Source organism: Balaenoptera physalus, assembly GCF_965194825.1.
Source record: "Balaenoptera physalus genome assembly, chromosome: X".
NCBI classification, from domain to species: Eukaryota; Metazoa; Chordata; class Mammalia; order Artiodactyla; family Balaenopteridae; genus Balaenoptera; species Balaenoptera physalus.
In genome coordinates, this window is record NC_138903.1 from 133,168,842 (window position 1) to 133,189,179 (window position 20,338).

Here is a 20,338-nt window from a genome sequence, read left to right on the forward strand (position 1 = left end):
CACACCCAAAGCCAGCTCTGAGCCCCAGCTTCTCAGTCTTTCTTCTCTTGACTTGGCTCACGTGCAAAAGGACCAAATGTGCCTCCACCTTGGCATGTGTCCATCGCCTAAGTAATCTTATACGTTACACTTCACAACTCAGGGCGCCTCTGTTTTTCTCCCCCTTTTTTCTTATTAGAAAAACCCTCAAAATAATATTGGACATTCTCCTGTCACTGAACATTAATTGTGACATGTTCATGAGGAATGCCTTCTCCATCCAATTTCCACGCCTTAACGCCTGACCAAATGGCCTGATGGCAGCAACTCCACCCCCACCCAAATGAGATCCCAGGGGACCCAGTGCCGCTTATTTCCCAATGGCAATGACCCCGGGAGGCAGGCGTTCTTTATTCCCATAGAGCAGGTGAAAGAAACTGAGGCACTGAGCCAGTGAGCCATTCAGTATCCCCACACCACACTGTCTTCCCTGGCAGGGATCCTGAAGTAGAAGGAAAGAAAGACCCACTCAGCCCCACCAGGGGCCCCTGGTGGGCTAAGTGCTCTCACGTGCTTTTCTTCCTTTGGTAGGTGTACGTGTGTTTCTTGTTTTTAAAGCTTTACTGGGGTATCATTGCCATATGATCAACTGCACATATTTAGAGCGTACAGTTTGAAAAGTTTTGGTATAAGGTGTATATATACATCTGTGAAGCCATCACCACAATCAAGATAGTGACCATTTCCATCATCCCCAAAAGTGTCCTCCTGCTTGTCTGTCATCCCTCCCTTCCACCCATCCCTGCAAATACTTTCTGTCACTATAGATGAGTTTGCATTTTCTAGAATTTTTCTATCAATGGCTCAGACAGATCCACGTCATGGGGGTCATGGTGTCAGAGAGAAGGACACAGGCCCAGCAAGCAGGGACACCAGGAAAGGCTCTCAGAACGTGCTTTTGTGTCTCAGTGTTAGGTGACCAGGCTACCTCCCTTTCTGCCCTTTATGACCTGGCTTCTTCCTCTTCCTAACAACATGCATGACCCTCCCCCACTCAGGGTCATTTCCAGATTTTTCAAGCTCTCCCTGTGCCCCCCCATGCCCCCAGCGCCCACACTTGGTTAAGTATCCTTGGAGGACAAGACCGGGATAACAGAAATGGAGCTGGGGTTCTGACATGCCGCACGTAAAGTGCCTGTGATAGACCACGTCAGTAGAATCGAGGGCCCAAAACCCGCAGGATCATCTCAATAGCCACAGAAAAAGCATTTGACAAAACCTAACAACACTTCATGATAAAAACACTCAAACTAGGAATAGAAGGGAACTTCCTCAACCTGATAAAGAGCATCTATGACAAACCGCAGCTCACTTCATACTCAGGGGTAAAAGACTGGAAGCTTCTTAGCTCAGCAACAAGACAAGGATACCCACTCTCACCACTTCTATTCAACATTGTACTGGAGGTGCTAGCCAGAGCAAATAGGCAAGAAAAAGAAATGAGAGGTATCCACAATGGAATACTACTCAGCCATAAAAAGGAACAAAATTGGGTCATTTGTAGAGACGTGGTTGGATATAGAGACTGTCATACAGAGTGAAGTAAGTCAGAAAGAGAAAAACAAATATCGTATATTAACGCATATACGTGGAACCTAGAAAAATGGTACAGATGAACCGGTTTGCAGGGCAGAAATAGAGACACAGACATAGAGAACAAACGTATGGACACGAAGAGGGGAAAGTGGCGGGGGGAGGGGTGGTGCTGTGATGAATTGGGAGATTGGGATTGACATATGTACACTAATATGTATAAAATGGATAACTAATAAGAACCTGCTGTATAAAAAAATCAATAGAATAAAATTCAAAAAAAAAGAAATGAGAGGTATTCAGATTGGAAAGGAAGTAAAACTATCCTCTATTTATATATAGGAAATCCTGAAGAATCCACTCAAAACAACTATTTGAACTAATAAATGAGTTTAGTAAGGTTGCAACATACAAGACCAATATAAAAAAACGATTGTATTTCTATACAGTGGCAATGAGAAAAATGAAAAGGAAATTAAGAAAACAATTCTACTTACAATAGCATCATAAAGAATAAAGTACTCAGGAATAAATTTAACAAAACTGCAAAACATTGGCGAAGGAAATTGAAGACTCAGGGAATTCCCTGGCGGTCCAGTGGTTAAGACTGCGCTCTCACTGCCAGAGGGCCAGAGTTCAATCCCTGGTCAATCCCTGCTTGGGGAACTAAGATCCCACAAGCCGCGCAGGGAAGAAATTGAAGATCCAAATAAAAAGGCATCCCATGTTCATGGGGAATACTCTCCCAAATTCAATGCAATATTCATGCAAATTCAATACATACTTAATGCAATATTCAATACGAATTCAATTCAATTCCTACAAAATCACAGCTGGTTTTTCTGAAATTGACAAGCTGATCCTAAAATTCATATGGAAACTCAAGTGACTCAGAATAGACAAAACAATCTTGAATAGTACAAAGTTGGAAGACCCACACTTCAAAAGTTACTTACAAAGCTCTAGTAAAAGCAATGTGGTACAAGCATAAAGATAGACATTTCTCCAGAAAAGATATGCAAATAGCCAATAGCACGGGAAAAGATGCTCATCAGGAAATGCATATGATGTCCCCTCAAACCCAGTAGGATGGCTATAATAAAAAACGTGTGTGGGGAGGGTGTGGAGAAACTGGAACCCTCATACACTGCTGGTGGGAATGTAAAATGTAAAATTGTGCAGCCCTTGTGGAAAACAGACAGCTCCTCAAAATACTAAACACAATTACCATATGATCCAGCAATTCCATTTCTGGGTACATACCCAAAAGAATTGAAAGCAGGGACTCAAACAGATACTTGTACACACATGTTCACAGCAGCAGTGTTCACACTAGCCAAAAGGTGGAAATAAGTCAAATGTCCATCAATGGATGAATAGATAAATATTACGTGGTACAGCCATACAATGGAAAATTATTCAGTAATAAAAAGAAATTTAGTACTGATACATGCTACAACATGGATGAACCTTAAAAACACGATAAAGGAAAGAAGCCGGACAACAAAAAGGTCACGTATCATATGGTTTCATTGAGATGAAATGTCTGGAACAGGCAAGTCCATAAAGACAAGTAGATTAGTGGTTGCCAGAGCCTAGGAGGTATTGGGGGAAGTGTGACTGCTAATGGGTATGGGGTTTCTTTCCAAGGTGATGAAAATGTTCTGGAATTCAACAGTGGTAATGATTGCACAACTCTCTGAATATACTAGAAACCACTCAATTGTATGTTTTACAAGGGTATGTGAATTATATCTCAATAAAGTTTTTTGTTTTTTTTTTTAAGTGCCTGTGAACTATCGGGAGAAAAGGGTCTGGAACTCAAGGCTAGAATAAGAGACTTGGGACTTCTTAACCTGGGTGTCAGAGACCTCTGGGGATCTAGGAAGGGGCCCCAGGGCACCCCAGCATAAGGAAGCCACATGGCAAGTGGTGTAGGTGTACTTGTGCATTTCTCTGGGCTGAACTGTATCTCGGTGGGGTTCCTTATTTTGGTAAGGTGCAGACGCCACAGGTGGGTGTGGACAAGCCACGGAGAAGCCTCTCTGAAGCTGGGACGCACCAGAGTTTAAGGGGGGGCAGTCAAGGGGTCCTGGAGACTGACTGGTCTTCTGGGACAAAAGCTTCCCTCCCCTCTGAAAAGAGGCTGGGACCAGGAGAAGCTCCCTGCTGCGCCTGGGACGCCAGCCCCCAGACCCAGAGTCATCTGGGATAGTTAATGGTTTTACCTGCTCTCCAGATTTTTTTTAATTCAATTCTCTTTTGTCTTCCCTTAATTTTAAAGGATAGTTCCTTTTTTAAAACTGCATCCATACTGTATAGCACAGTGAACTCTACTCAATACTCTGTAATGACCTGTATGGGAATAGAATCTAAAAAAGGGTGGATATATGTATAACTGATTCACTTTGCTGTACACCTGAAACTAACACAACGTTGTAAATCAACTATACTCCAATAAAAATTAACTTAGAAAGAGAAATTTAAAAAGTAAAATAAAATAAAACTGCATCCAGTCTCGGATTCTGTCCAAACTTCTGCAGGGGCTTTAAAAGGGAGCAGCATCCCCAGGGACTGGTCACTGAGGGCTGCAGATGAGGAAAGGCAGAGGCGGTGGCCTGGGGCCACTCTCCTCCTGGGGAGCTACTTGCCCAGGGCGTGGGGCTCCCTCTCCAGGAGAAAAGCCTGGCCCGGGACTTTCCAGTCCAGGTTCACCTCAAGCCTTCCTGAAGGCCGTGCCAGCCAGACCTGTGGCAGCCTCCCTGCCACTGCCCACGGGGAACCCGAAGGGTCACAGCAGCGTCGCCTCCCAACCATGGCTCATCTCGGGGCTGCAGTGCAGCGCAGGTTGCCCTCCACTTTCCACACATCCCCAAGGGACTGGCCTTTAACGAAGTACTACATCAATCCCTCTGGGAGGAAGTCAAGAGCCAGCCGCTTAGGATTCGCTTGCCATTTGATGGAATGATTCCAAGAAAGGAAGCAATGAGGATGGGACCCCACGGCCTCATCAACCAACCAGTGCAGCCCACCTCCCGCCGGTAGCCCTGGTGCCCACTACTGGGATTCCACGGGACTGCTCGAGGCCCAGCCTGGGTCATTCCCGAACCTGATCCCACGAGGGGGAATGGCAATGGCCAGGCAAGATTTCCAAACAGCTGGAACGAGAGATGGGAGGAAGCACGAGGCGGGGTGGGGGTGGCGGAGAGAATAGCAGAAAGAAGGCGGAGGGCCGAGAGCGGGGAAAGCGGAGGGCCCGCGCGCCCCGGGAGACCGGCCCGGGAGAGCGGATGAGGAGCGCCGCCAGGCTGGGGCAAGATGCCCGTCCTGCCCTCCTCCCGCTTCCGCCCAGGACGGCCACAGGAACTAGGCTCTCAGCACGAATGCAGCACTCCCGCGGGCTCCCCAATCCCCACCGCGCCCCGGCCGATGCCTGTAGGGGTTCCCCCTATTCTTCTAAGGAGACCCCATTCCCCCAGCCAACACCTCTCCGACCTGCACTTGCTCCCCAGTCCGGACCAATAAACCCAGAGTAGAAACGTATACCTGTCTGCGCCCGGTCTGCCCCTGGGTCCCGACTCCCTCTAACCTTGAACTCCCTCCACAGAGCCCTGGGGGCGTCTCAGACCACGCCATCCGGGACATTTCTCTAGACAGCTCTCAGAGCGCACACAGAAAGTACACACACGCAGGGCCGGAGGCGCCTCCGCGAACACACAGACGGGGCACAGGCACGCACTCACGAAGTCACGCCACGCACAGCAAGGAAGCCGAGCTCCGGGTCCGGGAGCGCGACCTGGAGTCTCCCCTCCCTCCCCGCCGAGCACTGCCCGGTACACGCCCCCCACCGCCCAAGGCCCCAAGGCCCTGCGGGGCCTAGGGCAGGCCGGGCGCCGACTCCCGCAGACTGCCCTTCGGGCCGACCGGGCGACAGCCACTCATCCGACGCTCCCAAGGACGGGGAGCCCACCGTTTGTCTGGGCAGGGCCGGAGCGGAGAGTGGATGCGGGGGTAGATACCCGACCCTGGCCAGGCGTCGACGGGGTGGCGGGGCGGCCCGCGCGCTCCAGTACCCCTGGCCCAAGGGGACCTGGATTTGCCCCGCCCCACCGCGCCGCGGGAGCCCTGCTCCCTCCCCCGCCCTGGGTCCACCCGGGCTAGCGAGTGCAGGGAACGGAGGCCGTTGCTATGCAACCCCCATCCCGCGCCGGCGCCGGCAGCAACGCGTTTCCCGGCTCCCGGGCCCGGGGTGTATGCGCACAGGACCTGGGCTGAGCCCAACTTCCCGACCCGGGCCGATCTGGACCCAGGGCTCGCGTCCCAATCAATGTACTCCGGGCGAGCCAGGGATGCGCCCCGCACCCCTACCCCCGCGCAGGGACCCCCCATCTTTGCCTGGTTCCCACGGAGTACCAACACCCAGCAGCCCCAGAAACTGAGGGCGGGGATGGCTCCCTGCCTCTTCCTCTTCGAGCCCTCGTGCCCCTCCACCCGGCCCTCCCCCCGGGCCAGCTCTTCCCCAGGTGTCGCCCACGCCCGTCGTCCCAGCTGCCCAGCCGCCCTACCTGAAGCATCACTTTGTACTGCTCCTCCGGTTTCTGGACCACGCACATATTACATCCCATGGTGCTGGCCGGCGAGGGAAGGAGGGCGGGAACGGGAAAACGCCTTTCACTGGCCCGTGCGCGGGACCTCGGGTCCCGGGCCAGGGCCGGGGGCCATACCCTAGCGCGGGGGGCGGGCCGCCTAGCGGGGGAGGGGGGCACGCCCCCGAGGGGGGGGCAGCTCCACGCCCCTCGGGTTAACTCTTAGCTGGCTGAGGCCAGGCGCGGGCATGCTCCCTCGCACCCGGCCAGGAAAAAAAAGGGCAGCGGGGGATGGGCGGGCGCGCCGGGCGTTGCTTGGCTACGGCCCCCCAGGGGGCGCGGGGGCGCGCCAGGCCACTGGGGACCGTCAGGGGCCGTAGGCCGCGCGCCTCCCCGCCCGCGGGGCCCGCCGCTGCCACTGCCGCTGCCGCTGCCGCCTCCGGCTCCCGCCCATGGCCACCAGCCCCGGGAGCCCGGCCCTCGCGCGTGGCGCCGCAGCCCGGCCAGCCGACTGGGGGGCGGCGGCGCGGCTGCGGCCCCCGCCCGCGGCCCAGGCCCGCGCCCGCGCTCCCGCCTCGCCCGGCCGCGCTCCCGGCGCCTGCTCTCGGGCCCGCAGCCGGCCCCGCGGTCTCCAGCTCCCGCCCGGGACGACGGGCACAGCGCGCGCGCCCGCGGCGGCGGGAGGGGAGGGGCGCGGGGACCGGGCGCAAGCGCGCGGGAGAGCGGAGCCGGGCTGGGTGGGAGAGCGAGCGGCTGGAGGCCGCGGGAGCTGGCGCGGGAAGCTGGGGGCGGGGCCTTGACGGGGGTGGAGGGCGTCCCTGGCTCCCCGCGATCCCCGGCGTCCGTCTCCGAGCACCCGGCACGGTGTGTGCCGCCCGCCCTGTGCCAGCCCGGGAGACGGGGATCCTGTTTGGAGGAGCGCCTCCCGGGATCCCCCAGAGAGCTCGGGGCCTCGGGGGGGGGGGCGCGATTTCAGACCCTTTCCCAGTTCCTCCGCGCCGCATCCCGAATGCCTCTAGCCCTCCCTCAGGTTGCCCTTTAGTGAGTGCTTCTCTCCTTCAACTTAGCCGTTCTCTCGTTGTCGTTGAAATGGGCACCTTTGTTAAAATTTAAAAACAAACAAATATTTTTTAATAAGAAGGAGAAGAAGAAAAAGAAAAAAGCGTGAGGTGGGGTGGGTCCTGGGGAGAGCCGACCAAGCGGCTTGGGATGCCCTGGGGCCCTGGCGCGCAGGACTGCGCCCCCTGGGTCCGCTGCCTACCTGTGTCTCTCTCAGCCACAGCCTGCGCTCAGGCACACCGCTTTAACGTTCCCTCCATCTCTCCCTCTTCTCTCCCACAACCTGTCCTGGCTCTCTTCTTAGACAAGCCCGGAGAGGGAAAGCCTGGAAAGCAACATCGGATTGAGGGCTGGGTTCCCATGGGGTACCAGGAAGAGCTGCAGAGCCCAAGCCCTCTGGCTGCAGAAGATCACTTGATTAAATTGTTGCATGCTTCATTTCCAGGCTTTGGCAAGTGACAGAATCATTAACCACACAGGGCCGAAGGCCCCTCCGAAGGCCTTCTTTCCTCCCTGACTCCTGCTTTAGAGAACAGGAATCAGGAATGGTGGGCCTGCCTGGAGTCTGGAAAAGGAATGTGGGTGTTCCAAAAAGCAGACCTTGAGACAAGGGCTGGTGTGCAGGTTGCATATGTCAGAAAGTGGTCTCAGGGGAATGAGAGCCATTCTAAGGGCACATTATCAAGTTGGTCGGCACTTGAAGCTGCTAGGACTTGACTCTGCTAGGGGCAGGCTGGATAGAATTGTCTGCCCCGGACCCAAAGAGGAGACTGCCACACCACAAAGGACCACGAGCCCGGTGGCTTAAAACAACAGAAACATGTTCTCTTCATAGTTCTAGAGGCTCCAAATCCGAAATTAAGGTGCTGGCAGGGCCATGCTCCCTCTGAAGGCTCTAGGGGAGGGTCCTTCTTTGCCTGTGCCTAGCTGCTTTGTGGCTCTTAGCCATCTTTGGTGTTCCTTGACTTGTAGCTGCATCGCTCCAATTTTTGCCTTCATCTTCATATGACCTTCTTCCCCATGTGTCTCCTCTGTGTCTGGGTCCAACTTTCCTTCTTCTTTACAAGGACACCAGGGAGTTCCCTGGCGGTCCAGTGGTTAGGACTCCACGCTTTCACTGCCGTGGGAAGCCATGCTGCGTGGCAAAAAAAAAAAAAAGAAGAAAAGACACCAGTCATTGGACTTAGGGCCCACCCAAATCCAGCATGACCTCCTCTTAACTTGGTTACATCTGCAAAAACTCTAATTCCAAATAAGGTCACATTCACAGGTACCAGGGACTGGAACTTGAACTTTTGGAGGACGTAATTCTATCCACTACACATCAGCAAGTCCAGATTCCGAGCCTGCAGAAACGGACTCTGCCTCTTGGTGGGAGGAACGACAAAGTCACATTGGATAGGAACGTGAGTGTCTGTGTAGACCCACATGGGAGGGCTTTGTGGACATTTTGCCATTGACCGTACTGTCCTCCATCACCCATTCTAGATTTCCCTCACCCTCAGAAGGCATCTCCACGCGTCTAGGTGATTTTCATGGAGGACTGAACCAGATCTTTATCCACCACAGGTCAGAGCGTTTCATTGCTTTCCCCTTGTCAGGCCACCAGCGTGCAATCGCCTGTACAAACACCGAGAGACACCCTAGCGAATCCGTGTGTCACGGACATACTTCTTGCTGTCCTTGGAGAGCAGCAACGCTAGCTCGTGATGTACTCAGGGTCAGCTGCCCTGCCAATACAGCAATCTTTTCTTGAGTGGATGGTCCCTGGGTACGAGGAGCTCACATTGACCAGATGGTAGGTTTCCTTTCAAGTTCTGCAGAGCCCTTACCATGAGCCCTAATGGAAGCAGTTCCCGCCACCCCAGAAACCAAGACCTCTAGCTCAGGAGGGCCTAAGATTTCAGAAATGGGGAGCACAGATTCCCCAGATGGGTCACTGGGAATCAATGGGAGAGCAGCCAACCCTACTCTCATTCCTTGGTTCACAGCACCATGGATTCTATCTACTGGGGACACAGCACCACAGCAGCATGTATTAACTATTAACTCAGTGCATTCGTCACATTATGAAGTAACGCTCCCCAGCCCCACAGGGTGTATCCCCCGAGCTGACATCTTTGCTGAGCAAGACCACTGGCTCCCATGGTCGTGTGCCTATTGTCACACCTCCTTTCTTGGAAGAAGAGTCCCTTACTCTGAAGCACTGTTACGTGGCGTACTGTGTAAGCCCTCAGATTGCTGGCAGACACACTATGCACAGGAAGGCCAGGGTGGAAGGAGCCCAGTGTAATCACCCTGCCTCCAAACGGCTGGCTGGTCCCCTGGAGGAATGGCATCACGTTGAGGGCTGAGTACTGGCCACTGCTCCGGCAGGTTGGGCACTCAGTGGTGGCAGGATCAAGATTAGCCTCCTCGGTGAGAGGAAACACTAGCTCTTGGGCCTTTGCAGAGCCTCCAGCCTTTCCACTACAGCCACTGCCTTCACGGGTCCAGGGCACCGTGGAGAGAGGCCAGCTGACCTCCGCAAGGCAGAGACACAGGACCCACACCCTCTTCCCACGCACCCCTTTCGGTGTGCTAACTAGCTCCCACGCTCTTCTCCACATCTTCTAGTCTTTGACTGTGATATTGTGATTTATGATAAGAAATATATATACTTGGTCTTTGTCCCTGTTTCTGGCACAGAGCTCCTAAAACTCTTGGAATTTCCTAAGTGATGAGAGCTATAAAAGTGTCTTTATTAAGTGACTGAGGTGACTTTGGGACCCCACCTGAGGATGGGGGCTGGTTGCCAGGGGAACCAACCAGGTGATTAGAGGGTTGGGATTTTCACTTTCTCCTCCCATCCGCCTCTGGGGAGGGGAGAGGGGCTGCAGGTTGAGTCAATGGCCAATGGCCAGTGATTTCATCAATCGTGCCTGTGTGATGAAGCCTCCATAAAACCCAAGAGGACTGGGTTCAGAGGGCTTCTGGGTTGGTGAACACGTAGAGGCGCTGGGAGAGTGGCCCCTGGTGACGGCGTGGAAGCTCCGGGCCCTTTCCTCATGCCTCGCCCTGTGCCTCTCTTCCATCTGGCTCTTCCTCAGTTATATCCTTTTATGGTAAGCCAGTGATCTAGCAAGTAAAGTGTTCCTCTGAGTCCTGTGAGCTGCTCAACCAAATTAATTGAACCCTCAGAGGGGGTCGTGGGAAGCTCCCATCTATAGCTGGTCGGTCAGAAGCACGGTTGACAACCTGGGCTTGCAATTGGCATCTGAAGTTGGGGGGGGGAGGGCAGTCTCGTAGTCTCGTGGGACTGAGCCCTTAACCTGTGGGGTCTGATGCTATCTCCAGGGAGACAGTGTCGGAATTGAGCTGAATTATGGGACACCAGCTGGGGTGCAAGAATTGCTTGGCGCTGGGGAACACCCCACCCCCACCCCTTGGAATTGGGTGCAGAACCCTTTCTACTGACCCAGTCTTACTCGCCCTGGGTCCCTGACCAATCAGTTAAGTTGTTTTCCATGGACACCTTTATCTCAGGCCATAGCTCTCTCTACCAAGTGGACGGCCAAGTTTATTGCTCACTGGGGGGATTTCCCTCACCACTGTCCCTGAGGGCCACCCTGAATGGGACCATAGTGAGACAGCAATCCATTTTTATTAGTACCAGCACACTGCGGTGACCCATCTACGAGCCGGGTCTCAGTGCTTCCCCCGCATGGGTTAGTCACAGGGAACCTCCGCCCATGAGCCCACAGGTGTGAGCTGAGGAAGAGTACAGTGTGATGGAGGCAGGTGACACGTGGGGTCTTCACTACCTGTGCATGTACCTGACCCATGTAGCCTTGGGCCCCAGTTGGGCCTGGTCTGGAAGGTGCCATCTCCACTGGATCGCTGCTGTGTCTGCCAGGCCGCAGGGCTCAGTGGGTCTGCCAGTACTCAGCTCGTGATGGGCAGCTCTGGTTACACAGGCACTTGATATCCTGGCATCAGGCTCTAAGTCTGAACCACGGCCCAGTAGCATGACAGCAGCTGCTTTTTTTTTTTCTTTTTTTTTTTTTTGGCTGCATTGGGTCTTCGTTGCTGCACGCGGGCTTTCTCTAGTTGCGGTGAGCGGGGGCTACTCTTCGTTGTGGTGCGAGGGCTTCTCATTGCAGTGGCTTCTCTTGTTGCAGAGCATGGGCTCTAGGCGCGCTGGCTTCAGTAGTTGCAGCACATGGGCTCAGTAGTTGTGGCTCACGGGCTTAGTTGCTCCACGGCATGTGGGATCTTCCCGGACCAGGGCTCGAACCCGTGTCCCCTGCATTGGCAGGCAGATTCTGAACCACTGCGCCACCAGGGAAGTCCCAGCAGCTGCTTTTTTGAGTGGTGAGTAGCTCTGCCACAGAAGATATGGCCTTGCTCCAGACCTTTATGGGTCTGTACTGGGATCCTTCTACAGAGGCTTCCCACAGACTCCCCCCAGCATCATTATCTACCATGGACAGATCCCCTTGAGTCTTTAGACTGGCTGCATCTTATAGCCCTAGTGGCCTAGCAGCTTGCACTGCAGCCCAGATCTTCTGCAGGGCCCTTTCTTGCTCTGGGCCACTCTCAAAACAAGTGACACCTGTGCATCTCAAGACCTGCTTATAGACATTCTACCAATTCAGTGATCTACCCAGCATCATGCCAAATAAATCCCTTTTCTTGCTTAAGTTAGAGTCAGTTTCTTCCTGCAATCAAAAAGTCCTAACATGCAAAACCCTCTGAGAGTGTGGGAGAGGAAGATCGGAGACAGTCGATCGATCAAGGAGCAGCTACTTTGATCTGAGCTCAGCAATTCAGCAATGAGGAGGAGGGTGGAGGGATGCCCCAGCATGGCAGGAGGGCAACAGGTGTGGCAGGCAACCAGGCTGGAACAGAACAGCCGACTCAAGAGACAGACATGGTAAGGGCAGTCACCACCATAATCTCCATGGCCATTGCAGCATTCTTTAACCTGAAGACCAAATACCAAGGTGAGCCGGCCCAGGTTCTTATCTGGACTGGTCCTATCCTGTGACTCTGTGTTTCTTTCCCTCCATGCCCTGAAGCTTGGTCCTGCTGAGGACACCATGTCACCCCACAGGAAGTTTGCACTCCAACTCACCCCTGATTGCTGCAAAGAGGTCAGGAAGCCAATCTCCTATTTTTCCAGTGGATGTACGATCCCTGCCTGGTCCTCACCCCAGCCCTGCCATATGCCCAACTGGGAAGCCCTGTTTCCCAGTAGTCACTCATGACCTTGCCCACTGGCATCCGCAGAAGGGAGCTCCCAGGGAAGCAGAGGCCAGACCACAACCCGGAAACTGTCCAGCTTCTCATCTCTGGAGAGTCTGGACTCATTGTTGTCTGTCATCCTAGAATGAAGAGATTGCACTCTCGTAATTCTTTGTGTTTGCCACTCTATTTTCCACGGCTCGTGTCTTTGGTGTTGTAGCCAAAGAAGTCATCACCAAACGCAAGGCCACCTAGATGTCCCTCTAGGTTATCATCTTCTAGGATTTTATAGTTTGGTCTATGATTCATTTCGAGTTAATTTTTGTGAAAGGTATATGGTCTGTGTCTAGATTCATTTTTTTGCATGTGGACGTCCAGTTGTTCCAGCACCATTTGTTGAAAAGATTATCCATTCTCCATTGAATTGCCTTTGCTCCTTTGTCAAAGATCAGTTGACAGTAGTTGTAAGGGACTATTTCTGCTATTCCATTTTGCAAAACTGAAAAGCCTGTTGATGACATGGAGGAAGCAAATGGTGGGCCCAGGCTTCTCATGTTCTATATGAGAACATGTCCTGGCTCATGGGAACATAGGTATTTGCTTTTCTAGTTTTGTTTTGTTGTTTTGTTTTTTTAATTCAGATGCACAGAATTGGATTACTTACTATCCACCAAATTTGTCCACTTAAGGCCCACTTTCATTTTGTTTATTTTAAAAATAAGCTCATTATTACCTACTAAGCTAACACCCAACCCTGACACAGGACCATTACCAGTAACTTACGTATACCATCGTGACCCCGCCTCCCCCATGCCCCACAGTGACCAATAGGCCACAGTTGGATTTATCATTCTCTTGCTTTTTAAAATTGGGAAAAAATATGTATAACACAAAATTTGCCATTTTAACCGCTTTTAAGTACAATTCAGGGGCATTAATTACATTCACAGTGTTCAACCATCACCATATCTCCAAAACTCTTTAATCACCTCAAACAGAAACTTTGTACCCATTAAGCAATAGCTCCCCCTTCCTGTCCCTGAGCCCCTGGTAACTTCTATGTACTTTCTGTCTGTATGAATTTGTCCATTCTAGATATTTCATATAAGTGGGATTGTATAACATTTTTTATTTTATTAGAATTATTTTTTAAATTTATTATTTTTGGCTGCATTGGGTCTTTGTTGCTGCGCGCGGGCTTTCTCTAGTTGCAGCGAGCGGGGGCTACTCTTCGTTGCTGTGCGTGGGCTTCTCATTGCAGTGGCTTCTCTTGTTGCAGAGCACGGGCTCTAGGCGCGCAGCCTTCAGTAGTTGTGGCGTGCAGGCTCTAGGGCGCGCGGACTACAATAGTTGTGGCTCACGGGCTCTAGAGCGCAGGCTCAGTAGTTGTGGAGCACGGGCTTAGTTGCTCCGTGGCATGTGGGATCTTCCCAGCCCAGGGATTGAACCCATGTCCCCTTCATTGGCAGGCGGATTCTTAACCTCTGCGCCACCAGGGAAGCCCCCAGAAAAAAATTTTTTAAGGATTAATGCGTTTTATGTCTGGTTTAAGAAGTCCTTCCCTACCCCAAGGTCAAAAAGATACTTGCCTATATTTTCTTATAAGAATTTTAAAGTTTCCTTTTTGACATTTAAATTGTTATTTGCTGGGGACTTCCCTGGTGGTCCAGTGGTTAAGACTCCACGCTTACAATGCAGGGGGGCGTGGGCTCGATCCCTGGTTGGGGAACTAAGGTCCCACATGCCAGGGGGCGTGGCCAAATAAATAAATAAATAAATAAAATTGTCATTTGCTAGGCAAGCCCCTGCTCATTCATCTTCTTCAGGGGTGTATTACCTAGTCTTGACCTTTGCTGTTCCATAAAGCCAACAATAAACCAAATATATAAACCTAGTAAAGAGAGTATAGAATGAAACCTTTTGAAGACAAGTGCAAAAATTCTAAAAAGATAAGCGAGTAGATTCCAGCAATATACCAAAAGAACGAGATATTATGTATGACCAAGTAGGATCTAGTCCAGAAATACAAAGGTAGTTCTGAAGCAGGAGATAGATGGGCCCCAGGCTGAACAGTTTCTCCCCTGTGGACAGAAACTCCATAATAGCAGAAACTCCATAAAAACAGGGTGATGGAGAAGGCTGGCCCCGCCCAGATAAGAGATATAAGAGGCCACATATTCCCATTCCCGAAGTCAAGAAGACCTCCCCGACTACACATGCGCAGAAAGGCTCCTTGGAGGTCAAAAAGGGAGGGGGTGCCACCCCATAGTAAGTAACACCAGCTGCCCATAGGCCTCTTCGCTAGAATCCATCTTGGCTAAGAGATGCGCACGCACACAGGGGAGGACCCTGAGTTATACCAAATACGGACTCAGAACCCAGCAAAGCAAGACGACTGGCCAGAGGAAACCCGGAAGAAACGCCCCATAAAAGTGATTCAAACCACCACGCGGGCGCGACTCTCTCTCTGAGCCTGCCCGTGCGTCTATCCACACGTACTGGACTCTTCTTCCTCCTAATAAACACTTTACTTGCTTCACTACTTTCCTCCTCTATGTGGAGGTTCATTCCTACACAGCTGACGGGCCAGGCCCTTGTCACGGGCCGCTGGTCCCTGGCGGCCTGGTGGTGAGGGTTCAGCGCTCTCACTGCCGCTGCCTGACCTCCATCTCTGGCCGGAACCGAAGCCCTGCTTCAAGCCGCTGCAGGCCGAGGCCCCCGGAGATCAGTTCAACATGAGAAAGTCTTTTCAGAGAAATCATTACTCAGCAAATTAGAGGAAACAGCTTAATCACATCAGTAGGTGCTAATAAGGCATTTGATCAAATTCAACGCTCATTCCTTTAAAAAAGAGTACGAGGTAGATCTTATACTAGTGAAATAAGACAGAAAGAGAAAGACAAATGCCATATGATATGACTTATATGTGGAATCTAAAATATGACACAGACTTATCTACGAAACAGAAACAGACTCACAGCCATAGCGAACAGACCTGTGGTTGCCACGGGGGAAGGGGGATGGGGGAGGGAAGGATTGGGGGTTTGGGATTAGCAGATGCAAACTAGTATATATAGGATGGGTAAACGACACGGTCCTACTGTAGAGCACAGGGAACTATAGTCAGTATCCTATGATAAACCATAATGGAAAAGAATATGAAAAAGAATATATATTCGTATACCTGAATCACTTTGCTGTACAGCAGAAACTAACACAACATTGTAAATCAACTATACTTTAATAAAATAAATTTTTTTAAAAAGTGCAAGGCAGTGAGACAGCGTTTTGACTCTTCTGGTGATGTCACAAAAGCAGTAAGTTGCATGGAACACCCCCCCAAAAAAAAAAATTCCATTTTCAGCAAAACTAAGAGACAGATCTCCTCAGCCCCAAGGCAGTTAGAATTCTTGTCGTGCAGAGTCCACAGTGAGGCGGCCCCACCCTGGCGTGTCCCAGATAGACCAGAGCACTCTGTCCAAGTAGGGAGCTGACTCTGTGATGGTAACCCTATGTCCCTAACTACAGCAAGAGCTATAGGACCTGGGGGACATTGGGAGGAGGCGGACCGAAGCCACACAGGGGATACGTGCAATTAAAGGGTAAAGAGCGGAGAAAAGCAGCCAAGGGGCAGAAAATCTCAGAAAACACCAGAAACAAAATACACTTCTGTAGATGAGGGGCTCATCCTGACGTAGTAATCCTACCTGCCTAAAGCAGGAGCTTGGAGACGGGGGTCAAGAGAAAGGAGAGGGCAGAAGCCACACTGCGGGGGGAGGGGCAGGGTGCAGGGAAGACTTGAAGAATAGCAAATTGGCCCAATGCCGGCAGAGCTCAGAAGACACTAATTTATCAATATCTTCTCCTACGGTTAGTGCTTTTTGTGTCCCACCTAAGAAATCTTTCCCAACTCCAAGATCATAAAGATGTTCTCCTGTCGTCTTCTACAAGTCTTGTTATTTCGCCTTTTATTTTTAATTTCCAGTACAACTGAAATTGATTTTTGTGTATGTTGTCAGGCAGTGGTCAAGATTTTTTTTTTCTTAAAAGAGAAGAAAAAGACTCTTCCAGCTTGAAGATGCTCTGTAGGGTCTAATCACGAGGTCCAGGTTGGTTTTCCAGATTGTTATTTTTAACAATGCCAGGAAGCTGACCAAAGTACTCTCTTCCTTTAAAAGGACACAGCATTGAGATGCAAGTCCCTTTGCCGGCGGGGCATTTGCTTCTACAGACTGGGTCTTGGGCACTTTTAAGTTTTAAGCGAAGTCCTCCAGGAGTAAATGCATCTCACGAGTTCCTGGGGAGGGGATGCCGTGGGTGCCCTCACTCCGACTACTCTCCACTCCTCTAAGAACTCAAGTGCATTGAAATGCAAGTCCTTCTGAGGGCGGAGGCATTTGCTTATCCATATCGGGGCTTGACCATTTTTCAATTGTAAGGGGGCCATTGGAAATTCTCTGGGCCAGATCACAATTCCTTCCTGGAGGAAATGCACCTCGTGAGTTCCTGGGGGAGGGCCTGCTGTGGAGTCTCTTGCTTTGACAATCTCCAGTTGACCCTTCCTCTCCTTGCTGCCTTGGGTCCCACCTTCTCTCGAAGTCCCCTCAGCCCCCATCTTTCCTGCTGCTGCTGGGGAAGGCTTTGCAAAAGCACCTCTGTTCTGGGGAAGGGTGGTGACCCAAAGGGATGTGGAAGGTAAATGCTTCTTTACCATCTTTGGGTCTCTGGCTGGGCCTGAGAATAAAACTGACACAAGACACATTAACAGGAGACAAGCATACACATTCTATTAAATGTTTACATGTACCTGGGAGCCTTCACAAGAGAATGAAGACCCAAAGAAGTGACCAGAACGGGAAGCTTTTCTACCTTTTAGACACAGGCATGTTGCATTTGTGAAGAATTGACAAGAGAAAGGGGTTTGGGCCTGGGTGGCAGGTAGTAAAGAAACAACTCAGAATACTAGGGTGAGACTAACAAGGTTTGTACAGATTTCCAGGTCCTCGCTCCCGTCCCTGGTGCACGGAGGCACTTTCGTGGGGGCGGGCTAGCTCCAGCTCTCAGGAAGAAGAAGGCTCAGTACATTTATGACCTTTCACTTTCCTGCCTGGTGGTTACAACTGAGGAAAAGTTCAGTGAGAAGATTTTTTTCTCCATGTGGATATTCAATGAACACATCTCCATTGAAGCAAAAGTTGCCCTTTCTCCCTGGCTGCGAAGTGTGTTGGAGAAACATAACTAAAAACAAAATCTCCCAACCCGGAACACCTCTCCACGAAAGCAGAAAAGATAGAAAACGGGTGTAAAAAGCCTGAAAACAGAATGATCTGTGCAAACGCAGGCACCCCGCCTGAGGGATGCGGAGACAGAAGGAATATCTCCTCCACAAGGGTAGCAGACAACAGCCCCGACCCCGGCTCCCGCACTAGCTTTTGCCATTTGGAGTCTGGTCGGCTGAAGTCAGACCCCTCTCCTCTCAGGAAGCTGGGAGGTCTGCAGGGCCAGCATCTTCCTTGATTACAATTCAAAAAGACGCTCCCAGACCCTGGAGGGGGGGAAACATTCCTGAGTTGTGAGAATGACCGGAGGCTTATTTAGCCATTAAAAAGATTTACATATATTTAAAAGGACAGAGGGAGAAATTCTGAAAGAAAATGTCTAGGAAGGGGAGTCGCTCACCTTATCTTCTCCCGGGAGAATTAAGGCTCTTACTCTTAATTTGTATTTGTCCTTACAATCGCCTCCCTGTGTTCCTATGAAATAGTAACATTACAATATTTCATTATCTCCATTGTCCTTTTAACTTTTTCTGGGCAAGGGACAAGTTGCAGATGCCTAAATAGCCAGAAGTAAAAATGCGAGGCAGAACGATGATCAGACTTACAATAGGATGACAGCCACTATGGAGAAGAGTATGGAGGTTCCTTAAAAAACTAAAAATAGAGCTACCATACGGCCCAGCAATTCCACTACTGGGCAAATACCCTGAGAAGACCATAATTCAAAAAGAGTCATGTACCACAATGTTCATTGCAGCACTATTTATAATAGACAGGACATGGAAGCAACCTAAATGCCCATCGACAGAGGAATGGATAAAGGTGTGGCACATACATACAATGGAATATTACTCAGTCATAAAAAGAAACGAAATGTTATTTGTAGTGAGGTGGATGGACCTAGAGTCTGTCATACAGAGTGAAGTAAGTCAGAAAGAGAAAAACAAATACAGTATGCTAACACATATATATGGAATCTAAGGGGAAAAAAAAAAAAAGGTCATGAAGAACCAAGTGGCAAGACAGGAATAAAGACGCAGACATAGAGAATGGGCTTGAGGACACGGGGAGGGGGAATGGTAAGCTGGGACGAAGGGAGAGAGTGGCATGGATATATATACACTACCAAATGTAAAATAGATAGCTAGTGGGAAGCAGCCGCATAGCACAGGGAGATCAGCTCGGTGCTTTGTGACCACCTAGAGGGGTGGGATAGGGAGGGTGGGAGGGAGATGCATGAGGGAGGGGATATGGGGATATATGTATATGTATATATAGCTGATTCACTTTGTTATAGACACAACAAAGCAAACACAACAATGTAAAACAATTATACTCCAATAAAGATGTTAAAAAAAATAAAATTTAATTTAAAAAAATTACAATAGGATGAATTTCACAATTCAGTACCATATTTGCCTTGGAAGAGAACAAGCTTTAAATATATCATACCAATGGGGAAGGGTTAAATCAGATTCTTGGGAAGCAATGCGCATTTTCCTTCTTCATAGATTAATTTTACTAGCTGTTATGACCTCTTTATTAACTGAGATTTCAAATGGTTAACAATTTGAGTATTATTTTGAAGTTCCTTACAAAGTCTTGTCCAATCCAAGTCTAGAGTAGCTTAACTCTGGAGTTTTATCATTTAAATTATTAATTAAGAGTTTTTCTTGTAAGGCCCAATACCTTTCTCCTGAGTTTTCATCAAATATATAGGTAACATCATATTTACATCAATTTAGGCCCTTCTGTAATTGTTCTATCTTCTCAAATACTGTGTCTCATATGTGGAATACAAAGACACCCATGGCCATCATCCAAGTCTTAGGTGGCACCAATTCAAGGGCACAGATGGAGCTTCCAGTGTTTGACATCCATGGCCGTATTTGTTTTTAGCCTTGGGACAAACCAGTCCCTTGGGCCATTTTTTTCTTGCAGCAGTCCAAATCAATAGTATTATAACGTTAAGTCAACTACATCTCCCTGAATAAAAGCCAACCTTTGTTTATCCCTCCATACTGGGATTGGGGGAGCTTGTGTCCGAAAGTTAATCAAGTGATATTAGACCTGTCTTTTGGAGCCTCTGTCTGCAAATGCCAGATTTCTGTTTGTCTATTAATTAGATTCTTTTCTTCTCAACACCATCCCTTCATCTCTTTTGGAAGTCGTGGCCCAATACCTAACTGTTCCTTTAAATATCAATAGTCCTGTAACTTTGAACTAGTAATGATATCTCAGTGCTCTTTTATAGCTGATTGCTGCTGGACTATTCTAGTGAAGGTCTCTGAGATCGTGGTGGGATGATTTTTTTCCCAGTATTAAACTATTTCAAATTTTTTAAATGTAATTATCTTTTTAATTTTTTATACAATGTTTAAAGGTTACACTCTATTTACATCTATTACGTAATATTGGCTACATTCCCCGTGTTGTACAATACATCCTTGTAGCTTACCTTACACCCAATAGTCTGTACCTCCTGCTCCCCCAGCCCTATATTGCCCCTCCCCCCCCCCCACTGGTAACCACTAGTTTGTTCTCTTTATCTGTGAGTCTGCTTCTTTTTTTGTTATACCCACTAATTTGTTGTCGTTTTTAAATTATCTACTTTTT

At 49.9% G+C, this 20,338-nt stretch overlaps 1 protein-coding gene and 1 long non-coding RNA gene across 4 annotated transcripts in view; both read right to left on the reverse strand.

Moving 5' to 3' along the window:
- The window catches only part of PDZD4 (PDZ domain containing 4), a 30,285-nt gene extending 23,485 nt beyond the window's left edge, over positions 1 to 6,800 (reverse strand). For 2 of the 3 annotated variants that reach the window (XM_082446166.1, XM_082446165.1), the window contains exon 1: positions 6,138 to 6,800. In XM_082446166.1, coding sequence (XP_082302292.1) covers positions 6,138 to 6,197 — 60 coding nt within the window. In that variant the 5' untranslated portion in view covers positions 6,198 to 6,800. The remainder of the gene's footprint in view (positions 1 to 6,137) is intronic. The other variant, XM_082446167.1, reaches the window with a different exon arrangement.
- A 353-nt stretch (positions 6,801 to 7,153) lies between these two features.
- LOC309652852 overlaps positions 7,154 to 20,338 on the reverse strand; it is a 29,704-nt gene continuing 16,519 nt past the window's right edge. The window contains exon 3 of the long non-coding RNA XR_014258907.1: positions 7,154 to 13,732. This is a non-coding gene — a long non-coding RNA (uncharacterized lncRNA). The remainder of the gene's footprint in view (positions 13,733 to 20,338) is intronic.